Source organism: Sceloporus occidentalis, unplaced genomic scaffold (assembly GCF_023333645.1).
Source record: "Sceloporus occidentalis isolate IW3139 unplaced genomic scaffold, rSceOcc1.0.p SCAF_20, whole genome shotgun sequence".
Classification (NCBI taxonomy): Eukaryota; Metazoa; Chordata; class Lepidosauria; order Squamata; family Phrynosomatidae; genus Sceloporus; species Sceloporus occidentalis.
Window position 1 is genome coordinate 11,804,337 of NW_028317000.1, and position 27,122 is coordinate 11,831,458.

General features: G+C 46.4%; 2 protein-coding genes across 4 annotated transcripts; both read left to right on the forward strand.

Moving 5' to 3' along the window:
- Positions 1-709: 709 nt before the first annotated feature.
- On the forward strand, positions 710-12,713 carry VEGFB (vascular endothelial growth factor B). Its single transcript, XM_089483356.1, has 7 exons — positions 710-1,246; positions 3,057-3,099; positions 4,899-5,095; positions 7,635-7,708; positions 9,923-9,958; positions 10,940-11,065; positions 12,059-12,713. The coding sequence occupies exons 1-7, from the start codon at positions 1,175-1,177 to the stop codon at positions 12,111-12,113; spliced, it is 603 nt and encodes a 200-aa protein (XP_089339482.1). The 5' UTR covers positions 710-1,174; the 3' UTR covers positions 12,114-12,713.
- A 3,930-nt stretch (positions 12,714-16,643) lies between these two features.
- FKBP2 (FKBP prolyl isomerase 2) lies at positions 16,644-26,555 on the forward strand. 3 transcript variants are annotated; one of them, XM_089483382.1, is made up of 6 exons: positions 16,644-16,712; positions 21,133-21,311; positions 23,714-23,826; positions 25,162-25,208; positions 25,384-25,419; positions 26,375-26,555. In XM_089483382.1, the coding sequence occupies exons 2-6, from the start codon at positions 21,144-21,146 to the stop codon at positions 26,434-26,436; spliced, it is 426 nt and encodes a 141-aa protein (XP_089339508.1). In that variant the 5' UTR covers positions 16,644-16,712; positions 21,133-21,143; the 3' UTR covers positions 26,437-26,555. The 3 variants fall into 3 exon arrangements, with proteins under 3 accessions (XP_089339508.1, XP_089339507.1, XP_089339505.1); XM_089483381.1 differs by lacking the exon at positions 16,644-16,712 and adding an exon at positions 16,948-17,027; XM_089483379.1 differs by lacking the exon at positions 16,644-16,712 and adding an exon at positions 18,513-18,620.
- The last annotated feature ends 567 nt before the right edge of the window (positions 26,556-27,122 follow it).

Consider the following 27,122-nt stretch of genomic DNA (forward strand, 5'->3'; position numbering starts at 1 on the left):
GGTGCTGGAGAAGACTGCCGAGGATAGCATGGATAGCTAAAAAGACAAACAAATGGGTCATAGAACAGATCAGGCATGGATGTCAAGATGACCAAACGGAGGCTATTGTACTTTGGTCATATCATGAGAAGGCACAACTCACTGGAAAACAAGTAATAATGCTGGGAAATGTGAAGGGGAGTAGAAAGAGAGGAAGGCCACATGCTAGATGGATGGACTCCTATTAAGGAGGTCACAGGTATGAATTTGCAGGAACTAAGCAGAACAGTGGAGGACAGGGAGTCTCATTCACAGGGCCGCCATCGATTTGAGTTACCAACAACAAAACTGAAGGGAGCTTCAACAAGTTAGGAGCAGTCTACCTGGCAGTGCCAGCCACGGTGGCAACCAGGTCAACAAGAGATGGGTGTCACCTCTTCTTGTCCTGTTTGCATGCTTTGTTTGTTTGCAAACAGAATGTCGGGGTTACATGGATAGTTCCTCACACACACGCACTTGGTTTTACTGTTTTGGGGGGAATGCATCCTGCAAACCGTCTGCATCCTTGCCACCAGATCTGTGTCGCTCTGTCTCTCTGGCCTGTCCCCAGCATTGCTGCTTGCTCCAGCAACCAGGCTCTCCCTCCCCTCCTTAGGGTGGGATTGGAGCGATCACATGAGCCTGCTGGAGTCCTTCTCTCTCTCAATCCTTTTCTCTCTTCTCGGTCTGCCAGCAGCTACTGTCTACCAGTCTCCTACTTGGAAACCAGTGGCTTCTGCCGCCTGGGCACAGGGGCTCCTTGGGCAAGGGCAGCAGCAGTGGTGGCAATGCACCTGTAGTCTGCCAGGCTTCCCTTGGCTCCTGGAGAGCCCCAGGTGGGAAAGCAGCATGGATTTTCAAAGAAGGAAAGGGGAAGCCACAAACAGCAAGAGCTGAGCAACTATGCCCTTGGCAAGGGGCAAAGCCCACCCAATGAGTTGCCACGGCCTCCCTCTGGCTAAGCACCTGGGCTGACTTTTTATGTTTTGACAAGAAGAACCATCCTGGGCAGGATTGTCCTCCCTGACTGAAGAGTTCCTGGAGCCTGGCAAAGTTTGGCAAAGTGTGCCCTTCCTTGGAGACCACCACGGCAAGGGCAAAGGGGGGACGGCTACCTGAAGCAAACCCCCCTGGCAAAAGCGACCTTGGCACCACCATGAATGCCCCCTGCAACACCTTTCCACTCCTCCTGGCGACCACTTTGCACCTCCACTACTGCGTGGCAACGGTAGGTGTGTACCAAGCTTGAAAGGGTGGGTTTGAGTGGGCACTGAGCAGCCCCTAGCACTGGAGAGGAAGGAGGAGAGACTTTGCCCTAGAGTCGGCACTGGGTGACAGGCAATGAGGAGGACACATGGAGGCTGACATTGCCAAGCCTAGGGGACTGGGTAATGGGGTGGAGCAAAGAGAGTGATGCCAGGATTGGGGGTGAAATTGGGGGCACTGATTGGATTAGTGGGCAGAGGTGTGGCTAATGTTGTGCCCAGGTGGCAAGAATACACTGGTCATCCAGCTTTCTCCATGGCAAGTTTAGTGCTCACCCATCTGAACCCTAAGAGTTATCCAGTAATTATTCCTGGTTTTACTGGTCTTGGCAGGGGGAGCCTTAGGCTGATTCTGCACTGCAGAAATAATCCAGTTCGACACCACTTTAACCACCATGGTTCAATGCTATGGCATGATGCCAATTGTAGTATTGCGCGACATTCGGCCTTCTCTGTCAGAGAGCTCTGGGCCACAACAAACTTATAAAGCTCAGAATTCCACAGTCCATAGTCATGGCAGGTAAAGAGGGGTCAAACTGGATTATTTATGCACTGCGGATGCAGCCAAAGAGAATCAGAATCAGTGTGAGCCTGCCTGGTGTAGTGGTTTGAGTGCGGGGGTCTGCAGGGTCTGGTGCCCCCACAAACTACAACTCTCTGAATCCCATAGGCTTGAGCCGTGGCAGTTAAAGGGGTGTCAAACTGGATTATTTTGGCAGTGTGGATGCAGCCCTAAGGTCTCCCTCCAGTACAGGGTCTGTACTTTGGAAAACATTGGGCTTTTGGCACCTGCTGAGCAGCTCTTGCCGGAGCTTAGTGACAAGCCCTTAATGCCCTTGACTACATTTGCCACATTCTTTTGTAATCGTGATTTGGGGAAGGAGGTGGGGAGGAATAAAGCATGGCCACTTAGGGATTGTGTGTGTGTTTTTGCAGTGTGCAAGGAAGGGAGCTTCTTCTTTCAGTGGGAACTTAATAGTGGAACAGAATCTGGCAGTAAGATCATGGCAAGGCTTTGAAAAAGAAGCCCAATTCAGCAAAATGGGAGACCAGGTGCTAGTAGAGCAGGGCACATTTTCATGCAGCTTAACACATTTTAAAGGAGATTAAATCAATGTAATGTCCAGAATGACTCAATAGCATCACTGGGGGAATTTATTTTGAGATGTGTTGCTGGGCTGCTTCCCATCCATACTGCAGAAATAATCCAGTTTGACACCACTTTAGCTGCCATGGCTCAAGGCTATGGAATTCTGGGCATTGTAGTTTGTTGCGGCAACAAACTGCAATGCCCAGAATTTAATAGCCTTGGACCATGGCAGCTAAAGTGGTGTCAACCCAGATTATTTGCGCAGTGCAGATGCAGCCTTACTCTGTGTCTTGGGGCACCTTTAAAGGCTAACATGTTTGATTTGGCCCAAGCTATTGCAGATTGCAGCACATTTTATCAAAGGCGATTTTGATAACATTTTCATGTTAGCGCTTTGGAATACAGAACTGATCAGTTGGCTGTTCCTCGAATGGAGTTCAAAGGAGCTTCTGGTTGCACTCTGCATGTGCTCAGAGGCATTTTTCTAAATTGGGGCTTTGAGTCCTGCTTTCAAGGTTTTGAAAACAAATTCATCACCACGTCATATTCCTAACTGGTGGTTGGGTAGTCAAATGTTCAAGTTTCTGGTTTTAATCCAGCCTTCAACACACATCTCTCTTGATGGGAATGGAGAGTGACACCCAATTGCCTCCGTTGTAATTCCATTTCTGTCCCCTTTACAGATGCTTCTGCAACCAACTAACAAGACGCACTCATCAGAGGAAGGTAAGAATTGGAGCTTGGTGATGCTGGTGGTTGAGGGCATTGGCTGGAGGTCTCTGGTTGAAAAGAATCATCCCAAAATAAATATCCCCAGCCCCAGATGACATGCATGCCAAGTTAAAAAATACTGAATTGTGGGCTGAGTGGATCTTGAGACTCTCCTGAGTCTCTTCATCTCCTTCTCCTTCCTCCATATGCTGTCCTTACAACTACCGGTGTCCTGCACAGTGGGTCCAGGCAAAGAAAAAGAAGGATGGGACCCAGCATCATGCCATGAACTTCATATCTCAGTGGATCCTAAGTCCCAGATCCACACCATCACCACTGCACTGACTGGCTCTCCCTTAAATTGTGGCCCCAGAATTTCAATCTATTTAATCCAACCTATATAAGAGATCGCCTGCTTCCGTATAATCCACCCTGCACTCTCAGATCCTCTGGGAAGAATCTATTGCAACCTATAAAAACCAAGTTAACTGCAACTTCCCAGAAGACCTTTTCTTCAACCATTCCCAGATTATGAAATGGCCTGCCAGAGAGGAGATCCATCAAATTACCATTTTATGCTGCATCCACACTGGAGGAATAATCCGGCTTGGCACCGCTTTAATTGCCTTGGCTGAAGGCTATGGAATTCTGGGAGTTGGATCTCTGCTCCGCTCTGGGCCCACAACAAACTCCAGCTCCCAGAATTCCACAGCCTTGAGCCAAGACACTTAAAGTGGTGCCAAACCGGGTTATTCCTCCAGTGTGGATGCCCTCTTAGACAGCTTTCAAAAAGCTATCAGGATGGATCTCTTCTGGCAGGCCTTTCCTGAATAGGAACCTTGGCCATAAATGAATACTCCCTTATATCATATATTACGCTACCACTCTGCCTACTGTATCTTATCTTGTTTTAATAGTTTATCTTAAAATTAATTTTAACTGTGTTGTGTTTAATTCTTTTGGGGGGGGGATATTGAGACCTTATATGACTTTAATTATGTAAGCCACTTTGATTATTTTATAACTAAAAGTGGGATATAAATAAAAGTTATATTATTATTATTATTATTATTATTATTATTATTATTATTATTATTATCATCATCATCATCTGCTGCCTTCAGAATGACCTCTGAAGCTTGAATTGAGTGAGTGACCACTCAAATTGAATGGGTGTCCTTGCAGCTTTCCTTCATGTTGCAGGCCTTTTCACTTGCCTTGCCCAGAAGAGTGGGCAGTGAGATGAGGAACGAAGAGAAGGGTGGCACCAGCCCCTGACCTCCTTAGGCAGCGGTCAGGGCCCCTGCCTTTTCAGATCCGTACAAAATATTGTATGCCCGGGACACTTTGGGAAATGGAAAGAACAGTGATGGAAAGAACATGCAATGAACATGTTCTCCTGGTAGGCTTTCCATAGGTAACTGATTGGCCACAGTGCAGACAAAAAATTGGATCAAAGAGGACTTTAATCAGATTCAACATTTCTTGTCATATGTTGATATTCTCCAGAAACAGTCCAAACCAACACTGGGTGCCATCCCTTGAGCATCAGCTTCCCTTGTCTTGCCATCTTCCTCTGGATGTGTTGGACTTGCAAATGGCAAGGACAACCACAATATGGAAGAGCATGTGGGACTCAGGGCATCTTTCCACCCCGCCATACAAAATTTGGAGTATGTTTTGGAGCCCAGGAATAACAACAACAACAACAACAACAACAACAAGTTTATTTATATTTCCCACCTCTCCCAGTTGGATTGAACCAGATTACGCATTGATGACCAGCTTACACATTGATGCTCTTCTCTTCACAGTGGTCCGGTTCTTAGACGTCTACAACCGCAGCAGCTGCCAGCCAAAGGAGACGATGGTGTCGGTGATGTCGGAGCACCCGTACATGGTCAACCACATTGTGATGCCCTCGTGTGTGGCCTTGAAGCGCTGCGCTGGCTGCTGCGCCGATGAATCGCTGGAGTGCATGCCCACCCAGACCCGCGAATTGGTCATGGAGGTAATGGAGAGGGAGGAAGGCTTTTTCAGGAAAGAGTAAAGCAAGGGGAGAAGGAAGGGCATCTTGGAAATGCTACTTTGGAGGGTAGAGTGATTCCCAGCAGCCCATCTGGGGGATTCTACTGCTGTAATCCACTTGGATTCCCTGGGATTAAGCAGATTATTATTATTATTATTATTATTATTATTGGAGTTGAGGTTCTCAGAAGTAATGTTTCTAAGCTCTGGAAGAGGGTGAGATTCTTTAAAGTCTGGTGCAGAAAGGGGGAAAGTGTTGTTCTCCAGATGGATGCAAGCTACGGGAAAGAGATTCCACCTCAACATAGGAGGAACCTCCTAACAGTAAGAGCTGTTTGACAGTGGAAGACGCTGCCTTGGCGTGTGGTGGAGTCTCCTTCCTTAGAGGTCTTTAAACAGAGGCTGGATGACCATCTTTCGAGAGTGCTTTGATTGTGAGTCCCTGCATGGCAGAATGGGGTTGGACTGGATGATCTTTGGGGTCTCTTCCAACTCTGTGATTTTCCATAATATTTTAAATAATTTTGTGCATGAAACAAAAGCTTCATCAGAAACCAGAGGTGTCTCTGTCTCAGCCACTCATGAAAAAGAGTTGACTTTTGGAATATTTTGGATTTCGGAATTCCAGATAAGGGAGACTCAGGCTGTATTTACAGTTCCCTTTTTAGGCCCCAATGTGCAACAGGAAACATGGCAGGAATGATAGAAATAATAATAACAACAACGATGATGACGATGATGATGCAAATAAGAAACAGCAAACATTCCCCCCCACCAAATGTGACAGTGACCAATGTCTTCTAATAGGAAACTCAGCTACTCAGCTACTGTAACCCATAGGAGACTATGCAAAATAAAAAGGACATGCCAGCATTCTTGGAGTAAACTGGTTCCCGTTCTTTTTTCTTTTTGGCATAAAACAGATAATGGATTGGGGCACAAAATGGGGGGGCTGCCCATTGAGCTTGTATGTATATGTGCCTTCATGTTGCCAGGCCTCTTATAGCGATTCCATGAATTTCATGGGGTTTTCTTAAGAGGTGGTTTTGCCTGTTTTGTCCTCTGAAATATAGCCCACAGCACCTGGTATTCTTTGGTGGTCTCCCATCCAAGTTCTAACTAGGCTTGACCCTATTTAGCTTCCAAGATCATACTTTAGGTATTTGTGGCAGCTAAATGCTGTGTGTGTTGTGGTAGTTGGGGACGAAAAGGAATAACCCTAGTTAGTTCATATAGAGACATGTTAGTATGTAGAATCAGTATGTAGAGAGGTCTTGTAGCACCTTTGAGACTAACTGCAAGAAAGAAGCTGGAAGCATAAGCTTTCGTAGACTAAAGTCTACTTCCTCAGATGCTTTTGGCCAAAGCCAAAGGCCAAAAGCATCTGAGGAAGTAGACTTTAGTCTAGGAAAGCTCATGCTTCCAGCTTCTTTCTTGCAGTTAGTCTCATAGGTGCTACAAGACCTCTCTACATACAGTTTGAGTACAAATGCCTCATGTTGCTTCCTTGTGAGAATGACTGCATTGCCAGGATTGCTGTTATGGGGTTTGCCGATTCCCAAGGAATTTCCCAAGGAAATTAGTCCATGCAGCAGTTAGAGATCTTGCCTAAGGAGCAACGACACCAATAACTTAGAGGAAACAAAGTAAAAGCTTTATTATAGGAACTCTATTCTAAGATAATAAAATTACTCAGGATGCTAATTTAATTTAGCTGCAATCTAGAGAACAGCTGAGAGAGTTCTGGGAAGAAGAGGAGTAGGAAACGTCCCAAAGAGTATCAACTGACATCACAGAGGGAGCAGGCTAGTTAAGAGATAAGGAGGGTCACTTAGGCTGCATTCGCACTGCAGTAATTACCCAGTTTGATGCCACTTTAACTGCCATGGCTCAGTGATGTGGAATTCTGAGATCTGTAGTTTGTCTGGCACCTGAGATCTCAGACAGAGAAGGCTTAAATGTCCCACAAAGCTACAGTTCCATAGTACTGAGCCATGTCAATTTAAAGTGATGTCAAGCTGGATTATTTCTGCAGTGTGGATGCAAGCTCAAAGTTGCTACTGCTCACTCTGAAGCATCCTTGACTCTTCAGCGAGAATAGCTGTGTTTCCCTCAAGTTTATCACACTGGGGCTGATTTCGACATTAAAGAGAGATTAAAGTGCGTTTAAAGCATCCCACAATGAAGCGGAAACGGCGAGTCATTGCGCGATGATTAACACACGCAGTCGCGCAAATAAAATGATGTTGGAAATGCATTGTCGCTGAAATCGCGAAAGTTAAAAGATGCACATTAGTGCTTCTTTGTGACCACTTTAACGGCGGGTTTTGTGCGACGACGTGTGAAATCGTTACACTATTTTTCTGGGATATTCACGGGATAAACTCCTGATCGCCTTCATGCGATAAACTCCCCAGTCTGTTTTCTAAGCCCTACCCTCTTGAATCTTCAAGGTGGCTCTGGAGATGTTCCTTTCTCATACACCCTCCTCCTTTTCTTTCCCTTTGCTTTCCTTCCTCCAGGTGATGCTGACCCTATTCCCGCACTTTCATCTGAATCAGTTGACATTTCTGGAGCACACCCAGTGTACATGCAGGTGAGTTACAACCAGGGAGGAGAGCTTGGTGGCAGAGAAACTCCACGTATGTTGAGTGTTTTTCTCTCCTCCATCGCCTTGGTACCCATTGGCCAGAACGCTGGAAAGCGGAAATAAATTCAGGACTAGCTTCATTTACACACAACGTAAGCCTGTTATATCTAGGGCCTTGGATTGTACATGTGTATCATGCAGCTCTTTTTCACTTTTATTTATTCATTTTGTTGGTAATGCTGTGGAGACTCTTTAGCTCAACATTTGGCAGGGCAGGGCGGTTACGTTTGCTGGGGCTTGGGAGGAGAAATTGCCCATGGCATGCTCCGTGCATCAGACCATTTGCCAAAATGGCATTTTGGCAAAATGAGGGGAGGGGAAACTGAAATGAATTGAATCTGTTCTGAGCAGTTGTGGTGGAGTCTCCTTCTTTGGAGGTTTTTAAGCAGAGGCTAGATGGCTATCTGTCAGGGATGCTTTGACTGTGAGTTCCTGCATGTCTGGGGTTTGAACTGGAAGGGTCTCTTCCTACTTTAAAATTCTAATGATTGAGCCAAAGTACAGAAAATCTTTAGCTGTTTCGTTGTCTCTGCTGCCTGCTTTAAAGTTACATCAGTTGTCCGTGATCATTATTTTTGTTTTCTTAATATTCAACTGCAACCTTACTTTTGCACTTTCTTTCTTAATTGTCATCAAAAGTTGTTCTAGGTCTTGGCTGTTACTTGCAGAAAATACTCTGTCTTCCTGGAATCTCAGGCCTCATTCCCACTACCTTTTAAACCAGATTGCAAATCGGTTTGAACTGGTTCATATGACCCTGGTTCCCATTTGAATCGATTCGCTGAAGCGATTTGGAGAGGCCATGCGCTAGGTCCATTCAACCCACGTCTTTTTGACGCTGATGTTTTCCCTGTCTTTTTAGATAAATCGATTCTATGCAAGTGTGAACCAGATGCGGATTGGAATCGATTTAAATTTGCCCTTTAGCTGGCTGGAGTGGGTCCACTTTGAACCAATTCATTCATGAATGTGAACCACAAGTGGGTTATTTTACAGGGGGAAACTGCGAAAGGGGCAAACGTAGTGGGAACCACGCTCCACTTTTGAATCGATCCATCGATTTGGATTGCAAGCCGCTTTTTTTGTAAATGGGAATGAGGCCTTGATCTCTTCAGAATATAGGGCTCATCATAGCTTATTGAAAGTCTTTCCAGTAGAAGGACAATAGGGAGGGTTTGAGTCTAGCCTGAGCCTCCCACAGAAGAGAGTTCCTCAGTTGGGGAGCCATCAAGTAGGTAGGCCATCTTTTCTTGACTCAGAAAATGTGGCTGTAAAGTGATGGGACTGACAGCAGGGCCTTTCCTGCAGATTTCATGGGGAAATAAAGTATTTCAAATAGCATGGACCCATGTTGCATAAGACTCCATCCACCATAACCAGCCTTTTGACAGTCCAGCACTCAGTCAAGTTGTATCCAGAGGGGGGTTATATGCTCCCTGTTGCTAGCCTTGGTCTACATTCTGCAGCATTTTGGACCATTTGAAGGTTCTGAATACTCTTCAGAGGGAACCTCACGAAGGCCATGTTGCAGTAAACCGAACAGTTATCCCTGCTGCATGCATAGGGTTGCCATTCAGCAGGACCTCCAAACCGGGACAAATGTAGGACAAAATTTTCAAATGTAGGACACATTTTTGTTTTTTTGTGCCCTACATTTGAATAGGAGCCTCGAAGGCTTTCCCTCTCGGCCTGGGCCCCGCCCTCAGCAGGGGCGGAGCCCAAGCGGGGAGGGACTCCTCCCCTTCAGGGAGGCTTTCCCTCTCAGCCTGGGCCCTGCCCTTGGCGGGGGCGGAGCCCAAGCAGGGGGAGGACTCCTCCCCTTCAGGGAGGCTTTCCCTCTCGGCCTGGGCCCCGCCCTTGGCAGGGGCGGAGCCCAAACAGGGAGGGACTGCTCCCCTTCAGGGAGGCTTTCCCTGCAGGCCTTGGCCCAAGCTGCGAGGGAAAGCCTCCCTTAGCTTGCCATATCTCGGCCGCGGGCGGTGGCAATCCCGGGGGCAGGGCCAAACCAGGGCGGGACTGTGTAGACCCGCCCCAAACAGGGAAAGTCCCGCCCCCCGGCGGGAAATGGCAAGCCTATGCATGCACCTAGCCAAACCTTCCATCTTTGCTGAAGGACAAGTCAGTACCAGCCCCTTTCCTCTTCTCTTTTCTTCTTTTCAGATCAAAGAAGACATTTTTCAGATTGAACGGCATCAGGTAAAAGAATTCTCCAGAGAATCTCACAAAGTCAGGCGACAGGTTCAGAAAAATAGGTTTCCATAAATATCCTCAAGTATGGCCAAGAATTTAGCTTCAGTTCCCTCACATGAGAATGGCTTGCAGCTTGAGACAAGTCCTCCTGGATCGCTGGGTCCTGGCAAAGTGTGATCTCCTCACACTTGTGTATATTTGTGTATGTTTACACAAATGGAAGGGAACACACTTTCCTGAGAAGCAGCGTGGGGCTACAATATCCAAAGAGCTGAGGATGCTCAGGGCCATGAAGGTTTTGGTTAGGGGTCTGCAGGTTTCTTTTCCCATCTGTCAAAGGTATGATGAGAACATGAAAAGGAAGTCATTTAAAGAAGGGGTGGGAATTGAACTGCATGCAGCTCCCAAAACTAATCTGTAGCCTCATTCACATTTCATAATAAAACAGTTTTCAAACTGGTGTAGTTTAAAGGGCTCTTGTTCGCACTTGCGCCGAATTGCTGGCGCAGTTTCTCGGAGGTGGGTGCAGTGCTCCAGTTAAACTGGTTCTTCCAAATCCATGGCATTCCCTGCATCTTTCTGAATGAATTGATTCAGCGCAAGTGTGAACACGCTATCGATTGGATTCGGTTCCCTGTGGCATGGTCACCCGTGTGACGCGATTCCATTATGAAAATGAACGCAAAGTGAAGCGGCTGCCAGGGATGTTTAACATTTAAAGGGCTGCAGGAAGCAGCCCAGGAAATTAAAAAAAATTAAATGCATGCGCACAACGACCAATTCCCAAATAAGATTGATTAATTTCCTGGTATGTGCGAAAACCAATCGAGGGATTTTTGCGCTTTCACTAGAGCGCTACTGTGTGAAAATATTGAGCGCCATAGCACTACTGTTCCCTTTTCTTTTCACTAGCACGATTACTGCTGAATTGGCCCTGATATGATAATCTCAAATGACATCATCTGAAACTATACTTTCTTTCACCAGGCCGGTTTGCACACCATGTTTGGACAGGAAAAGGTGGCTGGATCCACAGACCTGCAAGTGTGTCTGTCGACGTGACTCCAAACATTGCGAGGCCCGGGGTCTGAAATTCAACAAAGCCACTTGCAGGTAGAGTCCTCCTGTCCTCTGTGCTCTCCATCCAATTATGGGACGCCTTAAACACCCTAAAACCAGTGCCTATCAAACTGTGGCCTGCCAGGAAATGAATGCTGGAACTTGGTTGCTAAAGAGGCTCCTTTGTGTATTTAGAGCTTTGAAGTAACAAGGCACAAGTAGCACAGTGCCTTCTATTTTGGTAAACTATGGGCCTGAACAGAAGGCCAAAATAAAGCTGCTTTGGATCACTTTGGAGGTATGCTGTTTAAATGACACACACATCTTAAGAGGCCAGAAGCTGCTCCAAAGCTGCGCTCTAGTTCATAGGACTGGAGCGTTGCTTTCACACAGTTTCCGGACTCTTAGGATGCATGCAGCATTTAAACAGCATACCTCCAAAGTGACCCGAAGCAGCTTTATTTTGGCCTGTCTGTTTGGGCCCTTTGTTCTTTGGTAAATCGTGTTACTTTTGATAACAAGGGTGTAACGTAGGGATGTGGTGGCTTAGTGGTTAAAATGCCAATTCTGACAATCAGAAGCTTGGAAGGTTGGCAGTTCGAATCCCAGTTGAGCATGATGGGGTGAGCTCCTGTCACTAGTCCCAGCTTCTGCCAACCTAGCAATTCGAAAGCATGCAAATGAAAGTAGATAAATAGGTATCACTAATAGCTTTTGATGCAGTCATGCTCACCTTATGATCACCAGAGTGGTCTTCGGACAACACTGGCTCTTTGGCTTAGTGACTGAAATAAGCACCACATCCTACAGTCAGTTACGACTAGATGTTCTTGTCAAGGGACTACCTTAGCCTTTACGTTTTAACTTAGGTCCGAAACACACTGCAAAAGTAATCCAGTTTGAGACCACTTTAACTGTCCTGGCTCACTGGTAGGGTATTGTGGCTGAAAGCAAATAGCACCAAGCCCTATTTCAAAGTGGGATTTCAGCCCTTTGAGAGGGAAGAGTGGGCTGAAATAATGCTCTCTTGCTCCTTTGTCGTCATAGGTGTGTGAATTTGCATCGCCGATCTAGCAACAGGAGAGCCAAAACAGCATTGTAGCAGATTGGGACAGAAGGACTTCGGTTTTGGACTCTCCTGGGTTGGTGGCTGGCAACCTTTCTTTGCTGGAAACGAAACACGCTGCTTTTTGAGATCTCCATCAAATGCTAGGAAAGGAGAAAGATGAAATATATGCCTACGCCACTTTGGATTACCTCTCTTTCCAGTGTGCCAAAGGCTATGCCACCCAGAACGGTACCACACTCCCGCAAAAAACTCCCCTCTGGCTTCAACACAATTGAAGGATGTTCCGTCCATATTTAAAACCCTAAATCACTCTCCTTCTTTTAATTTAATGGCCTCTCCTTTGAGGGGATCTTTCCCTTGTTTTCCCACCCACCTCCTGGCGGTTATTATTTAAAAAAGCAAAAACATTCCGTTCCTTTCTCCGTTTGCATCGTGGGGGTTAAAGCTTCGAGATGTCATCTTCTTTTGGTCCAAAGAGGACATTTTCAAAGAGGAGTTCTTATTCTTACCAGCCTTGACAAATGGTGTTGGGGAGAATGCTGTCTCTGTTTGTGCTTTTCATTGTACAATTATTATAAAGGATATTGCTGTCAATATCCACATCCATAAAGATCTGCCTCTAAGATGCTACCATGGGGCAATGACTTCTCCTACTTTGTCCCAAAATGTGTTGTTTTGTAGCAGCATCAGTTGTATCGATGGGCCATTGACAGCATCTATCAGCAGAAAAGAGATGCCTGTCCCTAGGAGTTTTCTGTTGTTGTTGGGTGCCTTCAAGCCATTTCTGACATGGCCACCCAAGGCAAACTTATCATGGGGTTTTCTTGGCAAGATTTGTTCAGTAGAGGTTTGCCATTGCCTTCCCTTGAGGCTGAGAGTATGTGACTTGCCTACGGTTGTGATTTCATGGTCGAGTTGGGAATCAAACCCTGGTCTTCAGAGTTGTAGCTCAACACACAAGCCAGTACTCTACACTTACATTTATGTTGAAATTCATTTTGTTAGTTTTGGCCCAGATACCCAATCTATCAATTTATCAAGGTCATTCTGAATATTGATCCTGTCCTCTTGGGTATTCACCTCCAAGGTGTATAGAAGTACACTAGCTTTGCAACTGAACTTTGCCTGAACATTGGCAATGGGAGAGAGGCCTACAGTGCTTGGAAATGCTACCTTGTGAACCACAACCGTGTGAACTACAGCTCCCAAAGTCTAAGATAGGCAGATGACACCAGACTAGTAGCAGAAAATACTGCAGACCAGGAACAACTACTGAGGACGATCAAGGAAGAAAGTGCAAAGGCAGGCTTAAACCTGAACACAAAGAAAACAAAAATAATGGACCACGGAGGATCTAGACAATGAGGAAATCAAAAAAGTAAAAGAGCTTCCATACCTTGGATCAAATATTGATCAGAATGGGGACTGCAGTCAAGAAATCAGAAGAAGGAGGGCCAGCTATGAAAGAACTAGAAACGATCCTAAAGAGTAAAGATATACAACTGAACACAAAAGTTAGAATCATACAAGCCATTGTGTTCCCCATCGTTATTATGGACGCGAGAGCTGGACAGTGAAGAAAGTGGATAAGAAGAAAATGGACCCATTTGAGAAGTGGTGTTGGAGAAGAGTGCTGAGGATCCTGTGGATGGCCAAAAAGACAAACAAATGGGTCCTAGAACAGATCAAGATAGAAGTTTCCCTGGAGGCCAAGATAATTAAATTGATGCTTTGGTACTTTGGCCACATCATGAGAAGGAACAGCTCATTGGAAAAGACAATAATGCTAGGAAAGGTGGAGCGATGTAGAAAGAGAGGAAGACCACATTCCAGATGGGCAGACTCTATTATGGAGGTCATGGGTATGAATTTGTAGGACCAAAGCAAAGCAGTGGAGGACAGGGTGTCTTGGAGATGTCTCACCTAACTTGCCATGAGTCGAGACTGACTTGAAGGCAGTGAACAACAACACCAATTGTATCCAAGAGTAAGATCTAGCATGCAATGGGCAAGATGCACCAGGGATGATGCTGGAGTCCTAAATTGGTGCTCTCTCTATCTTCCCTGTCATATTTTTCATTTGCCTGTATGATTTTTACACTTTGGACTGAGGAAGAAGCCAGTGGAGCTGCGAAAGCTTACAACATGCATTTTGGTTGGCCCCATCAAGTGATCCCCTTAAGTATCCCAGGAGGTCTTTGGAGATGGTTCGTCCCTAGGATCACCATGAGTCGGGACTGACTTGAGATGGCTATCAGCAAACAACCAATTGGGGTGGCAGTGCCACTTTTGCTTCTGGCACCTGCCACCTCACTCCAATCTGGGATCATTTCTCTGTCTCCTTTTAGCTGTCGTGGTTAATGGGGAGGCTATTTGCAACTTGGCATGAGACAGGGGAGAAGCCGTTCCTGGCTTTTCCTGCTGGTCCGGCTTGGCTGCTGTTCTTCCTACCTCCATGGTGTCTTTTTTGCCTTCCCAGCCAACCGCTGGTGGATCTCTCCCCCTCCTCTTTCCAAGGCCTTTGAATTACTGAGTTGTTCCTTTCTTTCCCAGGCTGTCTGAATGGGCCTAGCCATGCCCAGCATTGGCAGTGCCAAGCGGAGACGTGCTGCTTTGCATGGATTCCCCAGGCCATGCTACATGTGTGTGTGTGTGTGTGTTATTTGAGGAGTGCATGCCATGAAACTGAGCTTTGTGCAACAAAAAAGAACCAGGAGCTGGCCTTGTAACAAGAACTGGCTCAGTCTGCAGCTTCTAAACATGGGAGTTTATCACGCTGGGGCTGATTTCAGCATTAAAGAGATTAAAGCACTTTGAAAGCATCCCACGAATGAAGCAGAAAATGGCGAGTAATTGCTCGAATGATTATCACACGCAATTGCGCACATAAAGTGATATCGGAAATGCATTCCACTGAAATCCTGAAAGTTAAAAGATGTGCGTTAATGCTTCTTTGCAACCACTTTAATGGCGGGTTTTGTGCGACGTCGTGTGAAATAATTTCTTGTAATTACCCGATTTTTTCAGGGATATTCACGGGGTAAACTCCTGATCTCCTTTGTGTGATAAACTCCTTAGAGATGTTAAGGTTCAACACCTTTCCTTTCTGGAAACCACCGTCCTGAGTTAGAAGCTAAAACCCTGTGGGGGGGTTGCTGGGAAAACGTGGCTGGAATGCATTCTGCCCATGCTCAGAGGCACAGGGTTATAACTGCTTAATTCCCACCCTGCCAGGCTGAGCCTTAGCATTCAAAATAGCTTCTGAGGCTAAGGCTTAGCACAAATTCAGCTACATTGGGAGATGGTGCAAGCGATGATTACAGCTGCGATTTGACTAACTGTTGCGGTCACTCTCCTATCCTCTAACCATTGAAAGAATCATCTCCCCAAAAGACTTTGTTATCTCTCCCAAGATTTGGGATCAGGAGAAGTTCAGTGTCCATCCCTCCCTCCCTCCACTATTCTTCCACTGTTTGGGGGATTTTGGGGCTCTGTGGCCATGTTCTAGAAGAATTTCTTCCTGACGTTTTGCCAGTATCTGTGGCATCTGGCATCTTCAGAGAATGCTGGCATGGAAGTATATATACCCCTCTCACTTCCATGCCAGCATTCTCTGAAGATGCCAGCCATAGATGCTGGCGAAACATGGCCACATAGCCCTATGGATGCCAGCCATGAAAGCCTTCGACTTCATATTCTTCCACTGTTCTTCCCAAAGGCATCCTCCAAGTCTTTTGTGGGGGAAAAGGGTGAGGTACAACATGGGCCTTTGATTCCTTGTGTCCATTCCTTTCAATGTGTGTGTTGTTTGTATGTAGGTATGTTTTTTTCCCCTCTAATTGGAGCAAATTCCAACTCCTTCCATATTCTCTGGGCACCCCAGGACACACAATGTTTGGACATGCTATTGCCAGGCATGGGCACTAGGCCTGGCCTTTGGGGTTTGTCACCGGACTTTGGCCCTAACCGTGGATGAGTCAATATTTGGAAAGTCCAGTTGGAGGGACAACTAGTCAGCCCTTTCGGATGGCCTCAACCCCTCCATACACACACCCACACCTATATACACACATACATTTTTCCAAGGCTACTACTGACTCCAAGCTCGGAGTGGAGGATGGAGGTGGGCAAGCCATAACGTCAGAAAGCCTCCTATGAACCCAGCCAAACTAATGACCTGGCTGAGTAACACAGAGACTGAAGGCTATGATGAGCATCGGTCTAAATGCAGACTCCAATCAAATAAATGCCTTGGATTGTGGTGGAGTCTCCTTTCTTAAAGGTCTTTAAACAGAGGCTGGATGGCCATCTTTCGAGAGTGATTTGGTTGTGAGTCCCTGCGTGGCAAAATGGGGTTGGACTGGATGGCCCTTGGGGTCTCTTCCAACTCTATTAAGATTCTGTGAGTGAAAGAAGCTGTAACACAAGCCATCAAGCCCTATGAGTATGTTTCGCCTGGAGAAGAGAAGGTGAAGAGGTGATATGATAGCCTTGTTTAAATACTTGAAGGGATGTCATATTGAGGAGGGAGCAAGCTTGTTTTCTGCTGCTTCAGAGAAAAGGACACGGAACAATGGATGCAAGCTCCAGGAAAAGAGATTCCAGCTCAACATTAGGAGGAACTTCCTGAGAGTAAGTAAGGGCTGTTCGACAGTGGGACACACTCCTTAGAGGAGTGATGGAGTCTCCTTTGGAAGCCTTTAAACAGAGGCTGGATGGTCATCTGTCAGGGACGCTTTGATGGAGAGTTCCTGCATGGCAGAAATGGGGCTCTAATGGATGTCCCTTGAGGGAGGGAGGGGGGTTCTAGCCTTTTCTATCTCTATGGTTCTATGGCAGGGCCTTTGGGTCACGTGACGCGGGCGGGCGTTCCACGTGACACGGGGGCTGGAGGATACCGGAAGTGGCGCCGGAAGTCGTCCCGGAAGTGGTTCGAGTGGCGTGGAGGTGAGCGAGAGGGAGCGGGGGTCCTGGGGATGGGGGGCCCGGAGGAGCGGGGGCCGGAGGCGGAGGGTCGGAGCGGGAGCCGAGGAGAAGCAGGAGGAGGCGGCGGCGGAGCGGAGGGAGGCCCTTCGCTGAGGGACGCGGCCACCCAGGTCTCCTGGGGCCCTGCTCCTTTTCCGGCGAGGGCCGAGCGGGCGACGCGGCGGAGGGAGAAGGGGGTCTCGTGGGCCGGGGAGCCCGAGGGGGCCTTCGGGGCCAAGGAGGCCGGCGTCAGCCGCAGCCGCTCCGGAGGCCTCCCCTTGGGCAGAGGAGCCGCCCTGTGGAGCCCCCCAGAGCCCCCCGGCGGGGAAGTCTGGGTCCCCAGAGAGCCCTCGCTGGGGAGGAACCCCTCCTGCTCCCCCCGGAAAGAGAAGAGGGAGAAGGAGAAGAAGAAGGAGGCCGCCCCCAGGGAGGTCTGGGTCCCCCGGGAGAGGAAGGCCGAGGGGGACCTCTGGGTCCACAAGGTCAGGGACCCCTCCGGGGCAGGGATCCGATGGGTCTGGGCCAAGGTCACCAACTGCGGAGCGGAGGAGGAGGAGGAGGAGGAGGGAGAGGGGCCTCGGAGGGCAGGCAGCAGGGGCCAAGGGGGCTTCGGGGGTCTCTCTTAAGGGGGCTCCGGGAGGGAGGAGGGCTGGGGGAGGGAGGGAGGGAGGGAAGGGGCAGAGGGAAACGTCTTTGGGGAACACTTGCCCGGAGGGCAACATAGGAGAATATAGGGGAGCCTTGGGGAAGACTGGCCCCAGGAAAGACAGGAGAAGATTTGCCCAGAGAGAATCACTTGGCCATAGAGAATCCTTAGAGGATATCTGCCCATAGGGAATCATTGAAGAATACCTGGCCATAGGGAAACATAGGGGAAGATTTGTCCATAGGGAGTCATTGTGGAATACTTGCCCATAGGAAAACATTGAGAATCACTTGTCCATAGGGAAACATAGGAGAAGATTTGCCCATAGGGAATCATTGGGGAATATAGGAAATCATTGGGGAATACTTGCCCATAGAGAGCCCTTAGGAAGATTTGCCCATAGAGAATCATTGGGGAATGCTTGCCCATAGAGTATTATTGAAGAATACTGGCCCATAAAGAAACATAGGGGGGTATTTTCCCATAGAGAAACATTGGAGAATATAGGGAATCATTGGCCATAGAGAAAATCATTGAGAAACACTTGCCCATAGGAATCATTGGAGAGTATAGAGAAACGTAGAAGAATACTCACCCATAAGGAAATACAAGAGAATATTTGCCCATAGGAAAACATTGGGCAAGTCTCTCCCTATGATTTCTGTGGGCAAATATTCTCCTATGATTCTCTATGGGCAAGTATGTTTTCCTATGGGCAAGAGGCCAGGGCAATGTATTTTGGGGGGTGGGAGGGTTAGGTGGCTATTGGGGAGACTTTAGGGAGGGGGAAGCCAGGGGGCCTTGCTGGGGGTGGTATTTTTTCATGGGGGGAGGAAGACGACAGCCCAGTATCTGGACTGGGGTGGTTACTGCTGCTGCTGGCGTCACCAGGGGAGGGAGCTGAGTTCGAGTCAACTCTGGTTGCACAGGTAAGCTGTCAGGGTCCACCGTGGGCCACCTGGAGGGACTGCGCCCTGTTGCATGCTGGGGCAGGAGCCGGGCGACATGGGCATGAAGAGCCGGACAAATCTCAAAAGACAACAATTCTTGCATGAATTAATGTCGGGGCGGAAACAGGGGATGCTTTTTGTTCTGGATGTCCCGTGTGTCGTGTGAAGGGGGCAGAGCTTGGCTTCTTAGGACACCCTTCGTCCAGACTGCTGGTTTTGGTGGCCCACTCCAGGCTGCCATAAGCAGGGTCTCCAGGCTACTGGTCTGTCTCTGCAGCCCAGTACTGCATCCTCCAATTCACTGTGACTCTCCAAGACATCAGGATCTTTCCCATCTGTGCTGCTTGTGGTATCAAATCGGGATCCCTTGCATTCAAAGCATGTGTTCTGCTACCGAACTACAGCCTCTCCAGGAGCCCTCTTGTTTTCATCCAGAGTACAGTGGTCCCTCCACATTCGCTGGGTTAGGGGTGGAGGACCCTCGTGAATGTGGAAAAGCCACAGATAATCAAAGCACCACTGTTATTTTTACTTAAGAGAACACCTCTCTAGGAATCTCCAGGTTCTCCAGTGCAACACTATGGGCAACATCTGCCAGGAGCTGATCATAGAATCATGTTGGAGGACTTACAAATGCCTAGACAGGTGTTTTTTAAAGTCCTCCAGCACAACTCTGGTCAACCACTGGGATTCTGACAGTCCTAGAGAGAACAACTTAAAACTGCAAGCAATCAGATCTGCAAATATGGAGGGCCAACTGTATTTATGCCCCACTCTTCTGCCAGAGCAGCTTACAAATTGTTAATTAGGCTCCATTAATTGTTAGTTAGACTCCCTGCCCTAGAGCTTACAGTCTATAAAAGACATGGCACAAAAGGAGAAGGGAATGGCAATGGGGAAGGGGACCAAGTCCAGCAGTTCTTCTCTCCTTTTGAGGCCAGGGCCATGGCAGTTGGAATGGAGAGAGGGTCCTTTTTCCCAACTTCTTTATACACTTGTCCCTCCATATTTACTAGGTTTAGGGGCACAAGACCCCCATGAATATGGAAAAACTGCAAATAACAAAAACAACATGTTTTTACCTGAGAGGACACCTCTTTGGAATCTCTAGGTCCTCCAGGGCAACTCTGTGGTCAACATCTAACAGACACTGACCATAGAACTGCAATGGAGGAGCTACAAATGCCTAGTATAGTATTCTCTCTAGTAATCTCTAGGTCTTTCAGTGCAACCTTTGGTTAAAGTTGACTATAGAGTTGCACTGGAGGACCTAGAGAGTCCTAGGGAGAACATATTAATCAAAGCCGCAAATATGGAGAGATGAGTGTATTTCCTGGCAAAGGCAGCTGGTGAAAGAGGAGATTTGTTATAGAAACCAATACGAAATGTGTAGGAGCCAGCCCTGGATAGTGCAGTGGGCCCTTGCTATCCACTGGGGTTTGGTTCCATAACCATCCATGGATACCAAAATCCCTGGATACTCAGGTCCCATTAAATACAGCAGCATATTTGTATCAAATGGCAAAATCAAGGTTTGGTTTTTTTGGAATGTACATTTAAAAAAAAACATTGTCAGGCCATAGACTAGATGCTTTAATGCGTGAATAAAAGAAAATGGTTGACTGTATAAGGAATGTAGTGCATTTATGTTATTTTGCATCAAATTGTTAAGAGCAGAGAGACTTAGATGCTTGGGAATTATCTGAGAAGCAGTCATTCAGAATTCAAATCCTCAAAATGCAGCTTTAAGAACATGATATACATGCCTATGCTTCTAAAGCAGGAGTGGGGGTTGCATCTTCTAGCATCCCTCACCATTGGTCTGGGACTTGAAGCCCAACAAGTGGAGTAGGGCTGTGCAATTCTCTATCCTGCTGCAAATACCTACACGCTCAAAGACTGGTGGTGCTATAGCAAATTGCCATGTGGAAAATTGACATTCTGTGCTCTTTTCCAAAGGGATGTGTTTTCCCACACAAGAGAAACTAGTGGGTGTGTTGTTCTGACAGTGCAATCGTGTAAAATTCTGGTTGGAGGGATGACATTGCATTAACATGAGAGGAGGCCAAATAAGTAAGGTTGGCAGGATCTACAGTCCCATGCTAGGGGACTTGTGGTGTTACAAGGTAAAGTTACCTGGAGCCTGACCATGTCCTAGTTGACATGGTCAGAGCATGGGAAAGTTTTCATTTTTGAATTACAATTCCCAGAACTCCATATCATGATATAATTCTGTTAGCTCAAAAAAAGAAATATAGCAACAAACCCCAGTGCCTTTCCCAGGCCCTGGGCATAGTGTGGGGTGAATGGAAAGGCTGAAGTTCTCCCCATCCCTCTTTCTTTCATACACCTGGGGGAGAGAAAGCAACTGTCTGCCTGTGAGCTGTTGAACTGATCCTTCCCCTTAACTCCTTGGCTGCTGAGGGTGGGGTGACAGTGATTTCCCCCCCATGGACATCTCTCCCCTACTAATGCTTCTTATCCCTTGCAGGGGCTTCCATCATGCAGGTGAACCGGGGAGCGGCACTCCTGACCATTGCTCTATGGACACTTTGTTCACCGGTTATGAGTACCGAAGGTAAACGGAAGCTCCAGATCGGAGTAAAAAAACGAGTTGACAACTGCCCCATCAAATCCCGCAAAGGAGATGTGCTCCACATGCATTACACGGTGAGCATAGTAAAGTTGGGTGGGAAAGGAAAGGAAAGGTAGTGTTAACCAAGCACTTCTCACTCCATATGCTGTAGTAGGTGAGAGTGCTGAACTAGGACTTGGTAGGTCTATGTTGTTGTCCCCACAAAAATAAATTTGCTGGGTGACTTTAGACTTAAGTCATTCTCTCTTGGCTTGGCTTGGCCTGGCCTACACGACAGGGTTCTTGTGAGGATAAAGTGGGGAGGAGATCTTGAACTCACTCGAGAAAAGGAAATACATGCAATTAATAAATTAAGACTGACAAGGCTGTAAGTGTGTTTTTGGAAGCATCTGGGGCAGGCAATGCAGGTGTCTGAATTGCTTTTAAAATTTTAGATGGTGGCTTGGAGGCTAATGTGTCAATATAACTGGTAACATACGGGAAGGGAGTGTTTTCTGGCTGGTGAGTGAAATTAACAGTTATTTTTAAATCCGAATGTGCAAAGTTTAGGGTTGTAATTACTTTTTTGAAAAAAGGACAACAAAATAGATGTCTACCTCAAAGTGATTTCAATGTGATTTGGAAAAAAAAAAAAACAAATTTGACAACCTTCAGTAAATTTAGCATCTTGACATAGTGTCTCTCTTGCAAGGAACTGTAGGCTCCTTGGCTGCTGCAAATATTTGTCAGCAGTTTTCTTCCTGGCTTTTAGATTTCACTCTGTTTTTCAAGCATATCCTTGTGACCACAAGGCCTAGAAGCTGTGACCTTTTGCATGCAAAGCATATGCATTACTACTGAGTGACTGCTCTCCTCCTAAAACAGGAAATTGAGTTAGACCTTTGGTCCCATCTAACATTGTGAACACTGACAGGCAGCAACTATCTCAGGTTTTGATGAATCATTTAACGTTACACAGTAGAGACCGAACAAGGAATGTTCCAAGTGCAAAGTAGGTGCTTTCTTACTGAATTACAGCCTCTCCTTGATGGTGAGGGTCAGCAAGAGAGCCTTCAGAATAAGGAGAAAGCTCCAGCAATTGGATCTTTTTTAGCATGGGGGTAAGCAAGTCAATGAAGGGTCATAGTAGTTTACAGAACCATGGATAGTGTGGATGTAGATAAAAGTTTTGCTAGTTTATCCATGTGTTATCCAAAGGAATGGGTAGGCAGGAGATTCAGAGCTGACAAAAGGAAATTCTCCAGACATGGCATACTTACTTTGAATAACTTGGAAGATTATAGTTGAGGATCCATTTGGCTCGTCCTCCAGTGCAATTCAATTATCAACAATTTCATATTGTTGATTGTACTTTCTGTGGCCAACTCATCAACTGGTGGCCAATGACACTGAGCCTCTCTTTTAATTATCTAGACCAATGATTCCAAAGTTTGGTCATCTTGGTATTTTGGGCTTCAGCTCCCAGAATTCCTGAGTGTTAGACAAGCTGACTAGGTCTTCTGGGAGTTGAAGTCCAAAATACCTAAGGACCAAAGTCTGGGAATCACTGATCTAGACTGGCACTGTTACATGGCTCACTGGAACCATACTGAAACTCTTACGATCTTGGTAGATCCTGTTAGAGCTTCTATCCTGCTAGCATAGTTTTTGAGAGCCTGTAGTCATCTTTGTGGCATGGCGAGATAGCAAAGGAGGACTTTGTGGACAATTGTGTGATTAATGTGAGAAAGTTTCTGCTACAAGATGTGACAGTGGCCACACATGTAGATTTCCTAGACTTATATAATAGTATAGTCGGAAGGGAGAACAAGGGCCATCTAATCAAACCTCTTGCCAGTGCAGGTATCCACAGTTAAAGCATTCCCAAGAGCTGGCCATTCAATTTCTGTTTAAAATGCTGCAGCAAAAGAGGGTCTACCACCTTCCAAGGCAGTCACTTCCAGCAGCACTTACTATCAGAAAGTTCTTCCTTAATATCTTATCCTGAAATTTGAATCTATACAGCAGAAAACAAGCTTGTTCAATCTTCCATAGACTCTCAGAATCATAGTTAGAAGAGACCACAAGGGCCATCCAGACCAACCTCCTGCCATGCAGGAAATCACAACCAAAACATTATCAATGACTGAACTTTCAGAACGCTCTTCAATAGCAGTCACATGTAAAACACATCACAGTAGCCCTTTTATGAAAGGTTAATTTAATTTAATTTTTTTTAACTACAGCTTCCAGAATCTCCCAGCCAGCATGCTGTGAATCATTCACAGCAAGCTGTGAGTTGTCAAATGACTGGCATTGGTGTGTGAACTTGATCTTAGTCACCAAGGATGTGTGGTTGAAATCTACCCTGGCATTTCTTGTCTCTGTAGACAGGAGATGGAGTTGTGTTTTTTTCTGAATAGCAAACCTAGAGTCTCAGCTGAGAAGCATGGCTCACTCACACCCTCATTTAATTTCCATCAAAATCCCCTCACAGGGAAAGCTGGAAGATGGGACAGAGTTTGACAGCAGCCTGACTCGCGATCAGCCATTTATCTTCTCCTTGGGGACTGGACAAGTCATTAAAGGCTGGGACCAGGGCCTGCTTGGGTAAATGCTGGATTCCATTGGAGGCCTGGGGGAGCATGTGAAATCAGGTTGGGAGTGCTTTATCAAGCTGACTGGTTGGAAGCACGCAGGATGGAAGGATGTGTGTAAAAGTGATCCATTAGTGGGTCAGTATGAGCCTTCTCCTGCTGCTGGTTTCTCAGCTTTCTTTCTTGGAAGTAGCACCTGCCTTTTTCCTATTTCATTGAAAAGGAGGACACCTCCACAGCCTGGACACGCTTGCAAAAAATGCTTTTGCATATCTAGCCACATTGCTGTTGTGGGGACAAGAGTGTTCCCTGTAGCTGCAGGTGTCTGACTTGGGAGATTATCGCACTTACTAAAAACCTGACTGCTCCCCAGTGGATACAGTCGGGTTGCGGGTTGCTACCGGGTAATATCAGACTTAATTCGCCATCGATTCCACTGGGCGTTTGGAACCTGGCTTTGTTAATGTTTTCTCTTAGTCTTTAATGTGGTTTATTTTATTTATTTATGGTGGTACTGCTTTATTTATTTTAATATGCTTGCCATGAAGAAGGGTGTGTGTGTGCATGTACACATACATGTCCATCTGTGTGCATCTATTGATTTAAATATTTCATGCCACCATTTGAAGGACAACTTCTCTGAAGTGGTTTGCAGAATAAACCCTTAAAGCAATATAATAATGATCCAGTTAATTAAAACTACAGTGGGTCCTTGATATCTACTAGAGTTTGGTTCCAGGCTCCAAAATCTATGGGTACATTAAATCAAGTCCCATTAAATACAATGACATTGTAAAATGGTGTATAAAATGGCAAAATAAAAATTTTCTTTTTGGAATTTACTTATACACATGCACAGATTCATGTATATTCAAAACCATGGATGATTGAATACGTGGATAAAGGAATCTATGGAGGGGCAGCTGTATATTTCAAATAACCAGAACAATAAATGAGTATCATAGTTTTAAATTTTTAATTTAATGCAGCCTAGAATACGTAGCTCTTTAAAGCCTTTTTAAAAAGAGGAAAGAAGACAGGTGCACATTTTCAGACAGAGCACTCCGGAAGCATGGAAGCATCAAAAGGAAGGCTGCATCTCTTTTGTGCTCCAATGCATTTGTTTTTGCCAGCAGACACAAAATTTATCTGTGTATCTACACCTGCCTGTTACTTGGGCATCTTTTGTTGGAAAGATAAAGATCCAGTATAAATTTTAAAGCATAATAAATAAATATTACGTTCAGGTGAGATCCTAGCTCTCATGGTTTTGCAGAATCAGGGATGCTATGCATTTTGATTGCTGAATGAATTTATATAGTTCCTCTGTTGTTGTTTTTTTTTGTAGGATGTGTGAGGGTGAGAAGAGGAAGCTGGTGATTCCCTCAGAATTGGGTAAGGGGCCAGCCAGTGGCCTGGGGAGGGCTGGTGGCAAGGGATTGTCAGTGCTGTTTCATCGTCACTTAAAGTGGCCATCACTCACCATCTGGAACTTGGGTGTAGTGGCTTCTGTAGCACTATCTTGAATGGAGTATATCTCTGGAGTGACTTCTCTTTTCCTTTCTCGCAGGTTATGGAGACCGGGGGGCTCCACCCAAAATCCCAGGTAAGTCTTATTTGTGTTCCTCTTTCTCAGGATCACTCCCACATACTGGTTGGCATCATATTAGTCACATACACAGACACACACATGTAGGTTTCCTTGACACTTCTGTGTGTCCTTTCTGGGGCATTGCAGAGGTTGGTATTCCCTCCCTCCCTTCCTCCAAAGTGCCTCCCACCACCAGTATACTGCACAAGATTTGAAGCCTCCTCCCTTTGTATAGCTATTCCTTGCCTCTTGGAGGAGTGGAAAGGATTGGAGAAATTCTGCAGCAGGAGACTCCTCCACAGGATCTCAGCAGATTTCAGCACTGCTGTAACCTTTTCCCATTTCTGGCTATAGGGATATAGCCAGACTCTTATCTAACCCTGTTCCCTGTGAGGCATGGAATAGCCATGCAGAGGAACTTCAGATTCTGTGTGGTAAGTCTACAGGGGTGATATATGGGTCAGTTTAGCGTAGGTCCATGTGCAAAGCTTCTGTACAATGTTGAGCCATGTAGGATTGCAGCCACTTTGTTTTGAGTTGAAGTAGCATTGGTTGCAGAGCTTTGCATGCAGCTCCCTCCTTTGTCAACTGGGCTCATCTACTCTTCCAAGAGCACTGTACTGGCTTCACTTGCATCATAGGCATTCCACCTGCTAGTTTTGTTTTGTTTTTTGCTGGGCTTGAAAAAGCTTTTCGGGCTGCAGTTTGTAGTATCTACCAGCCAACATGTTGGCTGGGGGATTGTGGGAGTTGTAATCTAAAGTAACTTCTCTGAGCTCTGGTTTTTGATTGCCAGGACAAGCATAGAAGAAGTTTTCAGGCTGTCAGCTATTAGCCCTTCAGAAACTGGGTGGCCATAAAACCCATCCTTACAGGAGGGGCGACACTTATATTGTACCCCCCTCCATATTCACAGTGCCATGTGTTCTCTTGTTTTTTTTCCTCTTTTCTCTCTGTCTTTTTTCCCCAGGTGGTGCAACGTTAATCTTTGAAGTGGAACTACTGAAGATAGAGCGACGGCAGGAATTGTAGCTGTGGGAGAGGGGGGCTTGAGGGGAGGGACGTGAGAGCGTGAATTGCAGGGGAGGGATCTGAACAAGAGACTCAGGATTTGTTTATTGTGAATGGGCCAAATAAAAGCACAGACCAGATTTGTAGTCTGATTGCAAGAGGAGGGGTATCCTGGTAGCGGGACAGTGGGCACAGTGCCCTTGGCTTCAGATTCAGACCTGTCTGATCTCCATGAAGAGAGGGGCCTTTGGTAAGTGGCAGCCCATCTGCTGTCTCTACTTCCAAGGATGGGCAACTTAAGAAAGCATGGAGATCAGTCTTCTCATAACACACTCCTATATGGGCCACTACTCCCTCCTGCCAAAAACTGGAAGAACATGGTTCTTGAAAAATAAAACCCACAACTTTACTTTAGCAAATCAAGGCACATACGTATTGAAACCAAAAACAACTGGGAGCAGGGGCAAGCTTTTGGCCCCACAACTCAGGGCCCTCAATGGAGGTTGTAGGCAGTCCATGGGAGGCTTGGCCCACATCCCTGACTTAAAAAACCCTAGCCAGTACTAGTCTAGAAGGCCAGATGTTCTCACTGAGCCAAGCCAGCTCTGTGTGTCCGGGTCCTTGTCAATTATCAAAGTGCTTTTGCAGTCACTGGCTAAAACATAGAAAGGTGGGGCCATATTAACCCTTTTTGGGAGAGAGTATAG

Coding starts and splice junctions, on each gene's coding strand:
- VEGFB (XM_089483356.1), top strand. CDS start 1,175: ATGAATGCCCCCTGCAACACCTTTCCACTCCTCCTGGCGACCACTTTG. Junction 9,959..10,939: donor TTCAGATTGAACGGCATCAG/GTAAAAGAATTC, acceptor TTCTTTCACCAG/GCCGGTTTGCACACCATGTT. Junction 11,066..12,058: donor TTCAACAAAGCCACTTGCAG/GTAGAGTCCTCC, acceptor TTGTCGTCATAG/GTGTGTGAATTTGCATCGCC.
- FKBP2 (XM_089483382.1), top strand. CDS start 21,144: ATGCAGGTGAACCGGGGAGCGGCACTCCTGACCATTGCTCTATGGACA. Junction 25,209..25,383: donor GGTGATTCCCTCAGAATTGG/GTAAGGGGCCAG, acceptor CCTTTCTCGCAG/GTTATGGAGACCGGGGGGCT. Junction 25,420..26,374: donor GGCTCCACCCAAAATCCCAG/GTAAGTCTTATT, acceptor TTTTTTCCCCAG/GTGGTGCAACGTTAATCTTT.